The sequence below is a fragment of the Lontra canadensis genome, unplaced genomic scaffold (assembly GCF_010015895.1).
Source record: "Lontra canadensis isolate GAN:19392208 unplaced genomic scaffold, GSC_riverotter_1.0 scaffold10, whole genome shotgun sequence".
In the NCBI taxonomy this organism is placed as follows: Eukaryota; Metazoa; Chordata; class Mammalia; order Carnivora; family Mustelidae; genus Lontra; species Lontra canadensis.
This window is the reverse complement of record NW_022631004.1, coordinates 15831267-15847977: the sequence shown is the minus strand read 5'-3', so window position 1 is coordinate 15847977 and position 16711 is coordinate 15831267. Positions and strand designations below refer to the sequence as shown.

General features: G+C 36.6%; 1 protein-coding gene across 3 annotated transcripts in view; it reads left to right on the top strand.

Annotated features, from left to right (window-relative positions):
* KIF13B (kinesin family member 13B) overlaps positions 1–16711 on the top strand; it is a 196123-nt gene that overhangs the window by 66540 nt on the left and 112872 nt on the right. For all 3 annotated transcript variants that reach the window (XM_032855722.1, XM_032855721.1, XM_032855720.1), the window contains exons 4-10: positions 2580–2640; positions 4220–4312; positions 5485–5665; positions 8854–8941; positions 12568–12702; positions 15085–15197; positions 16510–16621. In XM_032855722.1, the coding sequence (XP_032711613.1) occupies positions 2580–2640; positions 4220–4312; positions 5485–5665; positions 8854–8941; positions 12568–12702; positions 15085–15197; positions 16510–16621 (783 nt within the window). The remainder of the gene's footprint in view (positions 1–2579; positions 2641–4219; positions 4313–5484; positions 5666–8853; positions 8942–12567; positions 12703–15084; positions 15198–16509; positions 16622–16711) is intronic.

The following is a 16711-nucleotide window of genomic DNA, read 5'->3' as shown; positions in this document are numbered from 1 at the left end:
TTCCTATTACTGCCCCCTTCCAGGGAACAAATGCCTCTCCTGCCTGTTGTTTTGCACAAAGATATGAGTGTTCTGATCATTTCCTGCTTTAAAGGTCCTTTTAACCAGTTGTCCTGGTGGTTGCCCCCAGAGTCCTCCCGTTGCTCATTTAGTTGTTCTCCTGGTGCTATTCCAGAACTGGTCTCGCCTTTGGAGGCATCTTCTTCTGTAGTGTTTTGGCCTGTGGTCTCCATGTGGCCCCCACTCCACCCTGTCCTATCCCTCATCGGTCTCACTGCAACTATTTTTTAGGGAGTCTCAATTTCTCTGTAGGTAAAGCAAGCAGTCTAGCTTTCAAAAACTTAATTGTCCTTTCCCCTCTTCTTCCTCCTTTTGGCCCTTTCCCTTCATCTCTCCCTGCATCATTTTGAGCTAATTTCAGGTAGCCGCGGGATATAGGCATGCACACTTAATATACCACCTTAATCTAATCTCCTTTCTTTAAAAAATTAACTTTTAGACCTTTGGTCCAGGTAGCCTTGTGAGTTCAGACAGATGCAATCTCCTGCCAACTCCAAACTCAACAGAGACAGAGAAAATATTTTTTTAAAGATTTTATTTATTTATTTGACAGAGAAAGATCACAAGTAGGCAGAGAGAGAGAGAGAGAAGCAGGCTCCCTGCTGAGCAAAGAGCCTGATGTGGGGCTCAGTCCCAGGACCCTGAGATCATGACCTGAGCCGAAGGCAGCAGCTTAACCCACTGAGCCACCCAGGCACCCCAGAGAAAATATTTTTAAAATACTAAAATCATGTCATCATATTAAAAAACAACATAATGTAACTTCAGGGACTAGCAGCAAGCTGGGGCTGAAGCCAAGTATTTACTGGGTCTTGGGATCAGAGGCAGGTTCTTGGAGGTGATAGAAGTTCTTCTCTTGCAGATTAGAGGGGGGCCTGATGTATGGGTGAGGACTGGAGAACTCACCGTGTGAAAACTGATTTGAGTGAGGCTCCAACATGAATGAAGGCTTAAGGAAAGGGTTCTGGCCACCAACACTGAGCTAGCTGTGTAAATCAGAGGGCTTGGAGACGTTGGGCTTTGGGAGGACCAAAATCTGGGCTTTGGCAGCTAGGAGTGGCAGTGTAAAGGTGGCCAGAGGGAGAGGAAAAAAACAAGCAACCACGTAAACCACAAAACACAAACTCCCAATTCAGATGAGCTTGCAAACTAACATACAAGGGCCCAAGAGGAAAACTGTCAACCGGAAGAGAGACAACAGACTCCAAAAATTGGAGAGTTTGAATTACAAGCTTAAATGATTTTAAAAACACTTACACTTGGGGCGCCAGGGTGGCTCAGTCAGTTAAGCATCTGCCTTTGCCTCAGGTCATGATCTCAGGGTCCTGGGATGGAGCACTGCCTTGGGCTCTGCAGACAGCAGGGAGTCTGCTTGTCCCCGTCCCTCTTCCTCTGCCCCTGGTCCCCACTTGTGCAAGCTCGCTCTCTCTCAAATTAAAAAAAAAAAAAAAAAAAGGCTTTACTTTTTATTTTTTTTTTCCAAAGATTTTATTTATTTATTTGACAGACAGAGATCACAAGTAGGCAGAGAGACAGGCAGAGAGAGAGGGGGAAGCAGGCTCCCTGCGGGGCTCGATCCCAGGACCCTGAGATCATGACCTGAGCTAAAGGCAGAGACTTAACCCACTGATCCACCCAGGTGCCCCTAAAAAAAAACACACACACAATTACACTTAAAATCCTTTGAGACTTAATTGTAAATATGAAATCCAAAAAAAGAAAATTCAATGAAAAAAACTTAAAAGAGTGCCCCCCCAAAAAAAAAACCCACAACCAAGCATACATATTTTGGAAAGTAGTAAATGTAAAAGATCCAAACAGAGATCATCTGTGATGTCCCACCAGGTGGTATTAACCACTAACCATTTTCCAATGTGTATTCTTAACTACTTTTTATCTGTATAGATTTTGGTACAAACATGGGATCATGGTCCAGACTTTCATATCTTTTCCAATATTATGGAACATTTTCTTACCAGTGTTCTGCAGTCTTAAAACTGTGCAATATTGCATGTGGGTGTGTTGTGATTTTTTGAATCTGCTATTTTATAACTACTTTTACCATGCCATAGTAATCATCTTTACATTTTATTCTTTTAAAAAATCTTCATTTTCTCCGAGAAAAGTAAAAATGTAGAGAATCCATAGAAACAAAGAAGACAAAGATCACTAATCTTATCATGCAGAAAGAAACTTTCTATGTGTAACTATGTATGTATTTGCATGTATATGTGTATATGATAGCCATCATATTATAAATACTGTTTTGTAACCTCCCCTTTTTTCACCTAACATTGTGAAGAGTTTTCCACGTGAAATAAAGGTTGGTATCATTTATAGGATGCTTAGTTGTTCATTGTAAAACTGTACCATAAATAATTCAACTAACCTCCATTGTTAAGACAGTAAGGTATTTTTATTTCACTACTGTGAACAGTGTTATCAGTGTTATAGCACTGTTTATTATAAGTATGTTGAGGTTTTGTTCTTAGTATATACCATATTTTATTTTTCAACAGGTGTTTGCATATGATCACTGTTTCTGGTCTATGGATGAATCAGTCAGAGAAAAATATGCAGGTAAGTACAGAATCCTATTAACTAAAGGTGTTTTAATTTTTTCCCACAAAGTATTACAGCATTATTTGTGTAACGATAAGACCTGTATTGAGAATTTCCTCCTGCCTCTGCTGTTTTTACATTGTTGGGGAAATTGGAGATTGACAGTGTGCGCTTCTTGTTATAAAACAGTAAAGGTAAATTAATAGGGTACACAGGTTATCGAACACATTCCCAGACCTTACATGGGACATGGAGCACACACTAGCCACTTTGACTCCCTTAGATGTCTGTGATGTGGTCTACAGAGGCAGCTTGGTATAGGAAAGTTGAGCAAGGGGAAAAGGAAACTTACAGTTTAGTCTAGGCTCTGCTTCTGCCTGCTTGGAATTCTGTTATTCTCTTACCCTCCTCAGCAACACTGTCTCAAGCTTCTTTACACCACAAATTTAGGACTACAGGGACAGCCTTTTAATTTGCTTTATTCCTAACTGCGTGTGACACCTGTTTCTAAGCAATACCTTTTAAATATTGAGGGTCATATTGAATTGGCTTTTGTCATGAGACAGAGTAGTACTACAGCTCGTTCAGAAAGTTAAAGTTAATTTGCTCTAGCTGGCCTGATGGATTGCTTACGGATTCCTTCTATATCGGAAGTAAGATGATGATATACTCATCTGGGAAATTAACTAGGAAGTGGGGCATAATGGAATGTTATTAATAGCATTCAAAGTATAACAAACATAACAACATCCAGTTCTTTCGTGTTTTATTCAAGACTCAAAGAGAGGTTGAATAACTTCAGTTATTAACATATTTAATTCAGCCTGTAGAGGAGAATTTCAACCTATTATTTTCGTTCATGATTGGAAGCCAGAAAACATTTTCAAGATATTCTTCCCTCCTCTAGCTGGTGTGTATTGTAGGCTCTATAATTAAAAATTACCATTGAGGAAAAGGAGAGGAAATTGATATGTATGGTTGTTTTGAATTCTAGTACCCACTGAATAAAACATTAGCTGGTGGTATATAGTTGAATTCAGGTGCATGGAGGTCCCTAGTATAAATTTTGGGTATTTATAGTCATTGTTTATAAAATCAGCGGTTCATTAGCTTTTTGCTTTGCAGAGAATTTTTGTCCAGTGTTTATTAATTCAAGTTCATATTATCAGGAACTTTTTACTCATTTCCTATCATGTGCTAACTAGAAATACTTGAAAGCCATTAGCTTTTACAAGTATTCATCAAGTCTAAAAATCTTGTTTGGAGATAGTTTGAAAAAGTGCATCTTTAAGGGGGTTGTTTTTAGTTTTCCAAAAAATTTTACATATGTAGTTTTGGCTTAAAATACCCTTTATTTTTTCTTAGTTAATTAATTAATTAAATTTTTATTCATTTATTTATTTCATTTATTTTAAAATTTTATTTATTTTTTTATTATGTTCCATTAGCCAGCATATAGTACATCATTATTTTTTGATGTAGTGTTCAGTGATTCATTAGCTGCATGTAACACATAGTGCTCATCACCACAAGTACCCTCCTTAATACACATCAGAAAAATACCCTTTCTCATTCTTTTTCTCTCTGTCTCTTTTAGGTCAAGATGATGTTTTCAAGTGCCTTGGGGAGAATATCCTTCAGAATGCTTTTGATGGTTACAATGCATGTATCTTTGCCTATGGACAGACTGGTAATGTTAAATAATAATATATTTTTTATTAAATATATATAATATTAAATATATATATTTAAGCTTTAAAGAATATAACAGAGAAAATAACAAAGGGAATACATATTGTTAGCATCTTATCAGTTATAGTTGATAAGGTGCATTTGACTTCTGTACCTCTGTGGTTCCCAGGGAAGAAAATCTATTTAAAGTGAAGGAGTCACTTTTATAAGGGTATATCCTATAGCTTCTCCAATTGAAAACTATTGTATAGCTTCTCCAGTTGAAAACTATTCTTTATGGAAGAATGCTTCTGATAATTTTTAAGAGGCAGTATGTGATGTGGTTAAAAGAGCATGGATTCTGAGCCAGGGTAGGCCGTCTCCAGCCCAGCTCCTGTGAAACTTACATGTCAGTTTCCTTACCTATAAAACGTTGGTGAATATAGGCCTTCCCTATAGGGTTGTCACAATGAGTTAACATCAAAAACTCATAGAAAAGTCCTAGTCCTTGAGAAGTGGTGTTTTGGTTTTAGTTATTAGGCATTCATAAAGCATCAAGTGATAAAAGCAGCAATTTGTATGATTAAAAATATCTTTATAAAAGCATTGCTCCTAAAGAAGGAAAAAGAGTTCTTAAGTTGGAGTATACATGATTTAATGTTTTCCTTTCTATTTACCTGTGTGTTCTGACTTTTCTTTAATGAATACATATTTTTGGTACAACGGAGAAAATAATTTTATAGTAGAAAAAGAAGATTACTCTTTGGTTTCTACCCTGTAGCCAGAGGGTAGTAAGTGACTTTGCTCTGGGGCCTATAGGGATAATGCGTATTTTTTGTGCTATGATTAGTGGTTGGGAACAGTCACAATAGTATTCATCATATGGATCTTCCCAGTTAATTTTAGAAAGCTGCTCAGACCTCACTGTTTTTTTGGTTGTTTTAGGTACTTTTTTTTTTTTTTAAGTGTAAAGATGGTTAAAGAATGTTTTTATTCTCTTCCTAAAAGATGTTTACTTTAGATTTTACATGTGTAATAGGAAAGCTTCTGTATTCAGTAGTCTCGCCATTTTATTTGGGTATATTTTTTATTTTCTTTTGGGCATTTTGCTAAGTGCTTATGAGCAATGGAAAGAGGGTTATGTATTTAAACTTCTCAGACACAGTAATAACTATGATTTCCACTTTTTAGGATCTGGAAAATCTTATACCATGATGGGCACAGCTGACCAACCTGGATTAATTCCAAGACTTTGTAGTGGACTCTTTGAACGAACTCAGAAAGAGGAAAATGAAGAGCAGAGTTTTAAAGTAGAAGTGTCCTATATGGAAATTTATAATGAAAAAGTTAGAGACCTTCTTGATCCCAAAGGGTAAAGGACTTTGGAAACTCTAATGTTACAGCATTGTGGACTAATACACACTTAGAAATTGACTCAAGTGAAATTTTTTATATTGAACTCCGGTAGAGAGTTATTTATCTAGTGATTGTCTTTGTGCTTTTATCTGTTTATCTAGTTATTGTCCTTGTGACTTTGTTTTTAGTCACACTGAGCAGCTTCCTGAAGCCAGTTCTGGCTTTTGCGTTTAAGGCTGAGTTGGGGCAGGGAAGTATTGTCGAATGCACCTGTATCTGGCTCATACTGCCTTCTCAGATATATCCAAAACCACAAACAAAAAATATGCAAGGAAAATTAAGTGACTTAATATCAGACTGGTATCCTTAATCAAGCAGGGTTTTTTTTTTTTTTTCTTTCTTTCTTTTTAAAAAGCAAGACCAAGAAATTTCAGGCAGAATTTAACTGTTTTTTCTTTGTAGGCTATGAAGTTAGGGAGAAGCATAATCAGAGATTTAAAACCTGAACTTTAGGATAGTTAATTTTAAAAATTCCCAGAGAAAAAGAGTGTCCCCTTTGATGGCATAGACTTTGAAAGCGAAGTGGTTCAAAAGTATTAGAAAGCCTAAGAAAATGCTGTTCTCACTCTTCCGTCATAACTGAACCTAATAAGGAAGGACATAGCTGAGGAAATCTATCCATTGCACAGAGTTTCTGAGTCAGATTTTAAGGAAGTGCAACCATGATGAGAAAGAAACCCATAATAACGCCTGTGGCTTAATAGATGTAAGAATAGTGTCTGTAAGGTCAGAGGTCAAGTGAGCTGAGGTTAAAGAAAATGCGGAGTTACCAGGGGACATTTAGTTATGTTTGGATGAAGAAGTTGATCAAAGAAAGGTGCTCTTAGAAGCAGTGCATTGTAGTAATGCTCGGTCAAGAAAACATGTCAGCCTCTCACTGGCATCTGTTTTCTTTGACAAAGATGATGATCTTTGGGCCTTTCCCAGTGACATTGAATTGGCACTTAAGTGTTTCTCTGTAAAACTTAACATTTGTTGAATGATCATTATTACATGCAGAGCACTATGCAAGATGGAAAGGAAGATCTCCCAGTGTGGACAGAATGAGAGTTTTGGAAACAAATAATTATAAACAATGCAATAATGTTTTTAAATTGTGTAAGGGGCTTACACAAAATAGAAAGCAAAGGGAATGAGGAGAAGAGAAGATTCCACAGAAGGTGCTTGATGATTTCTGTTCCAAGTAGTAGTTTTTCCACTGAGAAGTTTGGTGAGAACCATGCAGGCATAGGGGACAGCCTGTGCTAGAGCACAGAGGTATAAGAAATTACTTGCTTGGAGAGTGACCCCACTGTCCAGTGTGGCTGGAGGGCACCAAGCATGAAAGTCAAAGCAGGAAACAAAAGGAGGCCAGAGGTAGGAAGGTTATAGCCTAGGTACCCACATCTTGCTGAATATTGTGTGCTTGTATTTTTCCCAACTCTGCCCTGAATTCTTGCCCTTGCACCTTCCTCTCTATGAAGAGCATCACTTTTCTTGAGATCCCAGCTAGAAATGCTTAGCGGACTTCATCCCCCTGTTTTGTATTCCACGGTGCTTGTGTGGAATCACTTGAACTTTATCTACAATGTGGTTGGAGTCTTCAGTAATTTCTTATGTTTGTCTTGTGTATTGTTAGTAATTAACAGCATGAGCTTGGGCTCCATGTAGCTCTGCATCCAGGTCCTCTAATTGGTACCTATTGAGCAAGTTTCTTATGTTTTCTAGGCCTCATTTGTACTGAGGGGATAATACTGTTATATAATATCACAAAGGGCTGCTGTGGAGATTGGCTGGGATATGCCTGAGGTCTTAGAACATTTACTTAGTAAGTGTACCGTGGGGGCTAGCTGCTACTTCTGCCTCCACCATGAAAGTTTGTTGAGGACTTTTGCATTGTTTCTGAAGAGTCGAAGTGAATGGATTAAAAGCTCTAAGGGCAATCCCTTCTTAGGGAGACTATCTGAGAAAACTTAGTTGTTGTTGTTTTTAAGACTTATTTATTAATTTATTTAATAAATTGGAGCCCCAACATGGGGCTCAATCTCACAACCTTGAGATCATGACCTGAGCCGAAATCAAGAGTCGGATGCTTAACCGACTGAGCCACCCAGTGCCCCAAGAGAACTTAGTTTTTTTATATCAAGTACTGATTTTATGAATTCAGTATCTTCTTAAGAGAATAGGAAAAATGAAAGGAAAAGGCTATGATATATAGTATGTCCTGAGATCAGACCTATGTCAAATATTTGTTCTATATTTATTTCCTGTACAGTTTTATAGTAATAGGTGAAGTTTTTGGTAGCTGATCCTAGGGTAGTAGAGGATTTCAAATCATTAGAAAATAAGTTCATAAATAGGAATCACTTGCAATCTCACTGTCAACAAATATTCTTTTTTTATTGTAATGTTTATATTTTTTACAGAGCTTTTTTGAGATAGAATTCATTTACCATATAATCAACAAGGAATATTCTTAATGTTTTTTGGTTGATATAATTAAGTATGCTGTATGTCTTGGGTTTTTGGCAGGGGCCCCTCACTGAGTTTATTAGTTCCTTCTTTGTAAGTGGTATCTATTTGTTTTTTAATCATGAATAAGTAAATTTGTTGAATTCTTTTCACTGCACTTATTGAAATGATAATGTGTTTTTTTTACCCCATCTACTTAATCTATTAGTCTAGCGTGGTAAAGGGCATGAATCTTTATCCCATATTAAAACAACCCAGTAGCCCTGGGATCAGCCTAATGTTATATTTTTAAGTCATTATTAAATTCAATCTGTTGTTTGTCTTTATTCATGATTCAGATTGGTCTTGAGTTTTCTTTCTTGCACAGTTAACATTTATTGAGTTTCTGTTCTTTGTACCACATTCTGTGAAATGACAAGTAGATGTTTGTATCTAGAGTCCGCATTCTTTGTGGTAGTAAATAGACATCCCACAGTGTACCCTTTTGAGTGATGTGATATTTTACCACATTATGAAGTTTTTCGTACCAGTCAAGATTTTAAAGTTTGGTTTATATTCTTCTTAGATCAAGTAAGTTGGTTCTCTTTACCTGGGGTCTTTGTTGAATTCAGTGTATATTTTTATGGAGCACAATTGAATCACTTTAAAAGCAGGTTATTATTTTAAAATTCTTTTTTTCTTTTTTAATGGCAGAAGTCGTCAAACGTTAAAAGTCAGAGAGCACAATGTTTTGGGACCCTATGTCGATGGACTTTCCAAACTGGCTGTCACAAGCTACAAGGTAATGGCCTCCTTTCTATACACTGCTGAAATTCACTGTAGCAGATTATTTCTTGTTTAATTTCTGATGATTATTTTTCTTGAAATAAAAAAAGTTAACAGTAGCATTACTTATTAAGCTACTTTTTGCAAAGATCTTTCTTAAAAAGCCATATATGGCTATTAGGACAGTTTAATTTTGAGAGAGGGTGTACACATTTGCAAACATCCCTATTCATCTATTGTGAAATACACCTTAACTTTAATATTTTATGAGCTCTAAAATTGTGATAATCCTTATAATTGCGTCTTAAAATAATATACAGCAGCATTTTTCTTCCCTAGTAGTGCATAAGATAATGAAGTTGCCTATGATTTCATTAAATAAAACATGAATTGGGTATTTGGAATTCAAAGTCTGTTTCTGATTTGAGAGGATCACTCATTGGCCTTTTATTCTCATTTTCAAACTTCTTCTTTGTGTGGATCCGTCAGCCTTTGCAAGATAGGAAAATAGGGGTGGAGTGAGATGCTGTGATGTAATGTACATTGACTTAAGAGTCAGAGAATGTTGATCTGGTGACACTTAATCCTCTTGTATGTGACTCTTGTATGACTCAGATCACCTACCTCACTAATCCTCTTTGTCCTCATTTTTAAAATGGAAATTAGTTTTATTTTCTTGACTATCTTGTGAGGTAGGTCCATTTGTTTTTTTGTTCATTAGTCCTTTCTACCATTTGGTCCATGATACTTCACTTAATAAATTTTAAGTACTTCTTTTGATAATCACGTATTGAACACTTGTCATGTGCCAGACTTTGTGCCACGTGCTGAAGATATAAAAAGTGAATGAGATGGTCCATTTCCTCAAGATGCTTATAGATGTTATTATAAAGGTGTTCTAAAACAACATGATTTTAAGAGCAGTGAGAAATACATGATTAGGATTCATGGTAGTTTTGAGGAGCGGGTACCTAACTTAAATGGATGTGTGGATGTCTGGGGTCGGTGGTGTCTAGGAAGATTTCCTGGTGGAGATCGAATGAGATAATGTGAAAAGTCTTTGAGAATGCTAGGGTTTGATATAAATATTAGTAGGTATTGTTATTTTGATAATGATCATTTGAGAACTTATTTATACAACATTGGAGAGAGATCAGATGTTTTTGAAGGTTCAGAGGAGATTGGAAAGTGTAAAGAGACAGAAAATTCTGCTTGTTTAAAAAATTAAAAGGCTCAATACAGCTTATGCATGAGACAACAGATTGGGAGCCAGTAAGTAAGTGTAGGCTAAATAAGGTGAAGCTTTTACATTAAGTCTCAGGATTGTCAGATTTAATAGATCTAAAATGAATTTGGAATGGATCTAAAAAATCATAGATTTTACTTTTTTGTGTTGGTTTTTCTATTTTGGTGCCTGCTTAAACTTCTTTTCGTAGTTTTTTTTTTTTTAAAGATTTTATTTATTTATTTTACAGACAGAGATCACAAGTAGGCAGAGAGGCAGGCAGAGAGAGAGGGGGAAGCAGGCTCCCCGCTGAGCAGAGAGCCCGATGCGGGGCTCGATCCCAGGACCCCGGGATCATGACCTGAGCCGAAGACAGAGGCTTTAACCCACTGAGCCACCCAGGTGCCCCATGTAGTTAATGTTTCTACTTTGAGGCTTTTTATTTATCATATTGAATTTTTTTCATAAACATTATTATTTTTCATTGATACAGCAAAATAGAAAATTATGACTTTCAAAGTTTTATATATGTGTGTCAGTTAGGTTTGTGTTGGCTGCAAATAACAGGAAAATATAATAGAATTTAAGTTCTTTGAATTGTCATCTGTTTTGTTCCTTATTCACTCTCAGAATTCAAAATGTGCCTGTCATGTAGTAGGTGACTTTCATATATATTTAAGTGAACAAATGAGTGAATGAAGGATTGAATGTGCAGAGGGCTGATACAGTGGCTCCAAAGATGCTTTTGGGGACCTAGATTCCTTCCAGCTCTCCACATAGGGCTCTGTGGTAATTCCCTTATTCTCATAGTTCAAGATCTTAGCTCTTAGAACCAAGATGTGAGAGCATGCCTACTCCCTTTAAGGAGAATTCCCAAATGACCTTGTGTTTCATTTGCTAAAACTGAATCCTATGGCCAGACTGACCTACAGCATCTGGGAAATGTAGTCTCTGTTCCACTGCAAGGTAAGGTGCTCAGCTTTGGGTTCCTTTACTAGAAAGAAAATGAGACAGGGTAAGAGGAGACAAGTAGTCAGCTCTATCTTTCTTATTCCTCATTAAAATCCTTGTAAGGTAGATTATATTATAGCTCTGTATTATTACTTATGAAACTAAAATTCAGTTTGGTTAAGTAACCATTTTTAGAACTTATGACATTTTAAAAAATGGAGATCCCATCCCATGATCTTTTAAGTGCATCATGCTATCTCCTTTTTTTTTCTTTTTCTTTTAAAATTAGCATATAATATATTATTTGTTTCAGGAGTACACGTCTGTGAATCATCAGTCTTACACAATTCACAGTGTTCACCATAGCACATACCCTCCCCAATGTCCATCACTCAGCCACCCCATACCTCCCCCTACTCTACTCCAGCAATCCTCAGTTTGTTTCCTGAGATTAAGAGTCTCTTATGTTTTGTTTTCCTCTCTGGTTTCTTCTTGTTTCATTTTTCCCTCCCTTCTCTTATGATCCTCTGTCTTGTTTCTCAAATTCCTCATATCAATGAGATCATACAATAATTGTCTTTCTCTGATTGACTTCTTTCGCTTAGCATAATACCCTCTGGTTCCATCCACATTATTGCAAATGGCAAGATTTCATTTTTGATGGCTGCATAATATTCCTGTGTGTGTGTGTGTGTGTGTGTGTGTGTGTGTGTGTGTGTGTGTATTAATCACATCTTCTTTATCCATTCATCTGCTGATGGACATCTAGGTCCTTTCCATAGTTTGGCTATTGTGGACATTGATGCTATAAACACTGGGGTGCACGTGCCCCTTTGGACCACTACATTTGTATCTTTGGGGTAAATACCCAGTAGGGCAATTGGTGGGTCATAAGGTATGCTATCCTATCTCCTTTTTAGCAGAATGGCAATGAAGTAGTAAATCTGTGCAGGAATTTAGTTCCTTGATATTCTGTTTTCAAAAACAGATCTGGTATAATATACACTAATGTGTCAACACAGTGTTATGCTTACATGAAGGGGTTGCAGTTATTTTTGTTTATTTTTTATTCATATAATCTGATTTAATACTTGTCTTCTATTGCTTCTGTTATTAAAGAAACTAAATTTTTCAAAATTTCTAGATTAGCTGAAGTTTGGTATGATATATTTGGCCATCTTATGGGTCTCCACATGTGGCTTCTAAACTTTTCTAATTCTCAGTCAAAACTGCTACTTTATTCAGCACCTACAGAAAGTAAGTGTTTTGTTTGAGTTTTCAGAGACAGTATTGCCTATTATATTCAGTGGAGCTTAATGTTCATTGAGAAATAAAGTGTAAACCTGTAAACTCCAAATGTGGTTGACTTGAGTAGTATAGCTTGTAATTCATTTCATAGGATAGCAGAGTTTTGATGTTTGTTTGATAGGTAATGAAATATGTGTCTATGACTTGTTTCTACTTAGGATATTGAATCTTTGATGTCTGAGGGTAACAAATCCCGTACAGTTGCGGCTACCAACATGAATGAGGAGAGCAGTCGATCCCATGCAGTCTTCAAAATCACCCTTACACATACTTTATATGATGTGAAGTCTGGGGTAGGTATTCACATGCTTGACCTTTTTTTTTTTTTTTTTTTTAATATTTCTAAAGTGGATCATGATTTATCCTATTCCATTCCCTTCAGGTGTTAGGTGATGTAAAGTCCTAGCCAGACATGAGTATTAGTTAGGACTCAGCAAGACACAGAAGCCACTGTAGGTAAACAGAAAGGGATTTAATGGAAGGATTGGGTGATTACAGAGTTGTTAGAACACTTGAGGAAGAGTGGATTCTAGACTGAATGTCTAGGAATAACAATGCACATTTCATTCACCAAGGATGATAATGCTTCTGAGGCCACCACTAGAGCTATGAGCTCCAGGCCTGCGTGATAGCTGTGGTCTGCGACACAGGAGTTAGTGCAGCTGCCTCATAGTGAGGGGAAGCTGGAGAATGTAAACTGAGACACTTGAAGAAAACCTCCTATTTCCATGATCTTGCTTGCCAGCAGAAAAAAGCCAAAACAGGCCAGGGGGATGACCTCTACTTTGCTAATGCTTTCCTAATCTGAAGCAAGTCTATCTGCTTGGCAGAACCCAAGTCACATCCTGAACCCTGGCTGCAAGCAAGTCAGAGAAATGTAGTTTTCAGTTCCACCCTGTCCAACTAAAGGAAGGTGGGACATGCTCACCATGCCTCACACCTCATAGCCTCAACCATAGCATTTTTTGAGCTTTAAACTGGATGGCTAGCTGTAAAAGCTAATGTTAGCTCCAGCTGATTTAGTAGATATTGTTTGGAAATGTTACCTTTTTCTGAACAGCTAAGTATTAGAAGGAATAAACTATACTAGGGAATTGTACCATAAAATCAGTAGATTTGTAGAATGACTTTTGGAGTGTTTGGTTTTGAAGCTTATGAAGAGTAAACAGAGCCAGAGATGTATATGCTTCTACTGCACTGAAACCTTCTCATTTTTCCTCTTAATTTTTATGTGAATATTTGCGTATTTTATTATGATGCCTACCCCTCAGCAAATCAGTTTCAAATACCAGAAGCTAAAATAATCATGCTGGCAAAATGCTATATTTTGGCAAGATTTTCATTTGCTGAAAGCATATTTTTCTTTTTTACCATCACAGCAAGATTAGTGTAACAACAAAAAGTTCTTTGTTTTCTATTTCCTTTTCAGCATAAAACAAAAAACATACTGAAGGCTTTTTTTTTTTTTAACCAAAAATACTTTTGATTTGGGAAGCTGAATATCCTTTTGTTAGCAACATGTTTATTTATGGAAGTGAATATAAATATGTATATTAAAGAAAAGTTTTAAGAAATGAACCAGCCTGTACATTTAGGCATTGCTTTCCCACATTTCTTGTATTGTTGCTGAAGTATAAAATATCTGTCATGTGTGTGGTTATGTTATGGAATATTTTTGATAAAGGAAAATGTCAGTATATATATATGTGTATATATATAATAACTAGAGAAATATGTAAATTTAATACCTGAAACTATGAAATAAAGGAGTTACTATATATAAATAATATGAAAAATGTGAGAAAGTGTTGAGTTTTTGAGAGATCCTATTATGTAAAATACTGTTTTAAGACCAATAAGAATTGCGGAAATATTTTTCTCTCAGGGTTATTGGTAAATATTTTGATACTTTGAGCAGTTCCATATCATATTAAATTTTATATTTTATAAGTTATTTTATATAATTCTCTATGAAAACTTTATGGGGGGGTACCTAGGTGGCTCAGTCAGTTAAGCATCTGCCTTCAGCTCAGGTCATGATCTTGGGGTCCAGGGACTGAGCCCCACATCAGGCTTTCTGCTCAGCAGGGAGTCTTCTCTCTCTGTGTTCCTCCTTTCTCTCTATCAAATAAATGAGTAAAATCTTAAAAAAAAGAAAATTTTATTGGGTTCCCTTCAAAGAATACCATTTTGGGGGGCACTATATTCTGAGATAACTTTCACTCTTATCTGGATTAGTAGAGTTGGGTATAATTTTATATATATCTGCTACTAGACTATACAGTTTTATTATACTGTTTTTTTTAAAAAGATTTATTTATTTATTTTAGAGAGAGAGGGAGAGAGAGAGTACATGCCTGTGTGTGTGCGAGCAGTCAGTGGGCCAGAGAGGGAGAGGGAATCAAGCTGACTCCCCACCGAGTGCAAGCCAGACTTAGGGCTTGATCCCAGGACCCCCAGATCATGATCTGAGCTGAAACCAAGAGTCAGATGCTTAACCAACTGAGCCACCCAGGCGCCCTTTCTTACACTGTTTTATAGCAGCACAAGCTAATTTTGACATAACAGTAAATAGTGTTTTAATAAAGAATTTAGAGAATACACTCATTTGGTAAAGATGTAGGACTTCCTGTGTTGTTTAACTGTTTATTAGTATTTGTTGATTTGTCTTCTAGACATCTGGAGAGAAAGTGGGCAAGCTGAGCTTGGTTGATTTAGCTGGCAGTGAGCGAGCAACGAAAACCGGGGCTGCAGGGGACAGGTTGAAGGAGGGGAGCAACATCAACAAGTAAGTTTTCCAGAAGCTTACTTTTATTATTTTACTGATTTAAGAGCCAAATGGTGGAACTTCTATGGTTATTAAAAGAATAAGATGCTGGAATGATTGAAGCTATAATGAATAAATAATGGAGAATTTTTTGATATATTATATATATGAAATATGTATTTATAAATATATAATCTAGATTCATATATATATATATATATATATATAAATATAATTTTTTTTTTTTTTTTATGGGCCTGAGCCTATTTTATGTTTTGTTGAGATGTGTGGTGGGGCTGAGGAGCACAGTCAAATCAGAGGTTTCTCAAGAGCAGCTGTATTGTCATCTGGGGCTGAGTTAATTCTTTGTTCCAGGGACTATTCTTGTGTATTAGTAAGATGTTTAGTGGGATCCCTGCCCTTACCCTGTAGATGGATGGTGGTAGTACCTGCCACCTCTCTTCCCCCACCCCCAGTTGTGACAACCCAAACAGGTCTGTGGACCTTGCCAACATCTCCCTGTGGCGGCACAGTGGCCCTCCAACTGAGAACCACTGGTCTGACCTATAGAAGAAGACCAAGGTAATGGTCTGTCACAGCCCTGATGTTGATCTCAACCTGGGTGTCACTGTCTGAACCAACATCAAATTGTGTCCTAGCCACATTGGGCTTTCCCTTGTATGACTGCTGTCATTTACACCAAGAAGCTAGGGTTTTAGAAAATAATATTTTGTATACGGACTCCTGCATATGGTTATATTTTCTACCTCAAGCTGAATTACTAGCTCCTTGTGGGTGGGAATCCAGAAAGATGCATAATGAGAGTAACCAACTGGAGATCATAGAAGATCGTCATCCAAATGCTATGCTATTATTATATTATTGAATGGTGATATACAGATGTATAAATGATATTATATATGATATGTGTGTAGATACATAATGTTATACATAGATACCTCATATACACACATACATATATGCAAAGGTTTTTACTTTATACTAAGTTTTAATGTATTGTATTGTATTTGTGGCTTCTTCTCTTAAAGATATGTGGTGTTTGTGTCTTTATCTTAACCTAGAAGTTGACAGCTCATGTTGCTACTTACAGAAATGAAAAAAATAATTGAGCTAAGCCATTTTATTGCTTGCAGTAGTGTTAGAAGGATATCAGCTTTTAAAATTTATGTGTTTTAAACTGAGCAGCAAAATGCTGACAACAGTGCTATTCTCATACAGGTACAAGGCATCTTGATGTTCAGTTTTTGTGCTAAAATGTGACATTTGATATTCTTAGTTTTTTATGATTATTCTGGTTTGTTGTACCATGCAGGTCCCTCACAACCCTTGGTCTGGTTATCTCAGCTCTAGCAGATCAGAGTGCTGGCAAAAACAAGAATAAATTTGTTCCATATCGTGACTCAGTTCTCACTTGGCTGCTCAAAGTAAGCTCCCCACCTCCACCCTTTCTGGCCTACTCTTGGTGATTGGTAGAAAGGAAGAGTAGACTGTAAATCCTCCTGTATCATTTCTTT